Raw genomic sequence first — 2500 nt, 5'->3', positions numbered from 1 at the left:
AGGAGGTTTATCAGTTCTTTGAGTCTTTGTGTTCTACGTATAACATATTAGAAGCTTCTCTGGAAAACTTCAGAGTTTCCGGCTGCGATCTTCTACAAATGTCACTTGAAGAATACCAACGATTGGACCCCATAAATGGGTCGTTCTTCTATAACCAAGTCAAAAGCAAGAGGCAGGATCCCTCCATGAGGCATACAGGTATTTATGCTGCCTTTTTACTCACCATTGTTATTTTAGTAAGTGCTTACAGTTATATCTCCCTCTGATGAAGATAACCATATAAAAGGTAACTGAGATACTAATATAAATTTTAATGAAAAGGATTATAGTAATATTTCAAGTGATAATCATTATTATTATCATTATTATTATTATTATTATTATTATTATTATTATTATTATTAGGATTAGGATTAGTGTTAATATTGCAGAAGACAAAATAGCCTTCTCATGTTAATTTTTTTAATAGATGATGATGATGATGAGGATGATTATTATTATTATTATTATTATTATTATTATTATTATTATTATTATTATTATTAGCTAAGCTACAACCCTAGTTGCAAAAGCAAGATGCTATAAGCCAAAGGGCTCCAACGGGGAAAATAGTTCTGTGACAGAAGGAAATAAATAGAATAGTGTACCCGAGTATACCCTGAAGCAAGAGAACTCTAACTCAAGACAGTGAAAAACTATGATACAGAGGCCAGGCCACTGCCCAAGACCAGAGCATAATAGTTTGATTTTTTAATGTCTTCTCCGTATGGTGTAGTTACAGAAACAAAATTGTATAAGCAATGCCGTATTTATCCAATTCTTAATTTTATCACTATTTTTCTCCCATTTCTGACAGGTTCGTCTTTGCTGAGTACGCCTCCATCAGTATACTCCTATCAAAGTATCCCCAGTCCTACAGCGTTAGCAGAACCCCAACATGACAACAATCGTGCAGTGGGTGATGTCACCAGTGCCCTTCAATATCACAACCCTCTAGAAGAGGGTTTTACTAACCTCGGGCTCACTAACCATCACCCACTTCTAGAAGCTGGTCTTCCAAATCCCTACCATGGTTACGGAGTTCCTCTTTTAAGGCAAGAAGGCGAAGGATGTTATGACCCTATGTCATTAATGCCGTCCCAACTTTATACCATCGGACAGGCTGGGACTCCGTACCCTGAGCAAAGTTCTCCATCACCTAATAATGCTGGTAATTAATAGGCGCTTCGAACATGTTTAAAGGTTTAAAGGCCGCTCATGAATGCAGAGGCAAGAGACAGTGACATTGCTCTATCAAGCAGGACAGTGCCATAGAGACTGACCATATTTACATATGATCAGCGCCTAAGCCCCCTCTCTACCCAAACTAGGACCAGGGAAGGCCAGGCAATGGCTGCTGATGACTCAGCAGATAGACCTATAGGCTCCCCCAGACCCCTCATTCTTAGCTACAAGGATGGTAAGGTTGCAGCTACCAAAGAAACTAACGAGCGTGAGCGTGACTCGAACCCTAGTCTGGCGTTCACCAGTTAGAGACGTTACCACATCGGCCACCACAACCCTATTACGTTTCTTACTTATGAATTAATTCAATATTAATTTCTCATACATCCTGCGAGGTAGATTTGTTTGATTTTGTATGTATATAGTAGTAAATTCACTTCCAATTGTTTAACTTAGATTTTAAACGTTCATTTCTTATTTATTAATTTAAGCAACCAATAGTACGCGATCTTGTTATCAATAGCTTTATTCTCGTTCCCTTCTTTACTTCCTTGCCACTTCATTTTTGCTAACCAATATTTAGTTAAGATTTTACAGATATTTGTTCCGTTCTGTTGTTTTTTCGTCTTTTTGTTGTTTCCTGCCCTTTGTTTTTTCCTTATATTTTGTCTTTTTATTTTACGTTTTCGCTACTTATACTGACGACATTTTGCTTAATTTCTTATCTTCTGATTTCAGCACCTTATTCCTCTGACTACGAGCACCTCCCATCAATAGATGGCACCCATTATGGAGGCCCCAGTTCGCCTATGTATCCGGAAGGGCACGACATTTCTGGGACTTCGAGTGCTGAGAGCAGCCCCAACCCTGTCTCCCTACTCGAGGACTTAGGTAACTTCAACTTTGATGGACAACCTCATAGTAGTCAACTCCAAATGGACAGTCAGAAGACAAGAAAAGGTAGGCTTTGTAGATGTAAGAGATCTTTGACCTGGATGTCATTTTAATTGAGGTCCACATCAATGTCCACTTCTTAATCTAGGTTATATCCAGGCATATGACCACCCTAGCCTTACTGGAAGGAAGGGGGTGTAGCAAATAGGCCTACATATCATATCTTAGACTACACAAGGGTTATAGATTTTACCTGCAGATAGAGGAGGTCAGCTTGTATAGTTCCATGCTATTCTGTGTCATGTGTATCAAGACTTATTTTACTTTGAACATTCAAAAATCAATGCATTGTGCTCTAGTCTTGGGTAGTGTCATAGCCTCT

General features: G+C 38.6%; 1 protein-coding gene across 2 annotated transcripts in view; it reads left to right on the top strand.

Moving 5' to 3' along the window:
- The window catches only part of LOC137653166 (ETS-related transcription factor Elf-3-like), a 51511-nt gene that overhangs the window by 45144 nt on the left and 3867 nt on the right, over nt 1-2500 (top strand). For both annotated transcript variants that reach the window (XM_068386542.1, XM_068386541.1), the window contains 3 exons: nt 3-198; nt 857-1210; nt 1963-2184. In XM_068386542.1, the coding sequence (XP_068242643.1) occupies nt 3-198; nt 857-1210; nt 1963-2184 (772 nt within the window). The remainder of the gene's footprint in view (nt 1-2; nt 199-856; nt 1211-1962; nt 2185-2500) is intronic.

This window comes from Palaemon carinicauda, chromosome 14 (genome assembly GCF_036898095.1).
Source record: "Palaemon carinicauda isolate YSFRI2023 chromosome 14, ASM3689809v2, whole genome shotgun sequence".
NCBI classification, from domain to species: Eukaryota; Metazoa; Arthropoda; class Malacostraca; order Decapoda; family Palaemonidae; genus Palaemon; species Palaemon carinicauda.
This window is presented reverse-complemented; position numbering and strand designations above follow the sequence as displayed.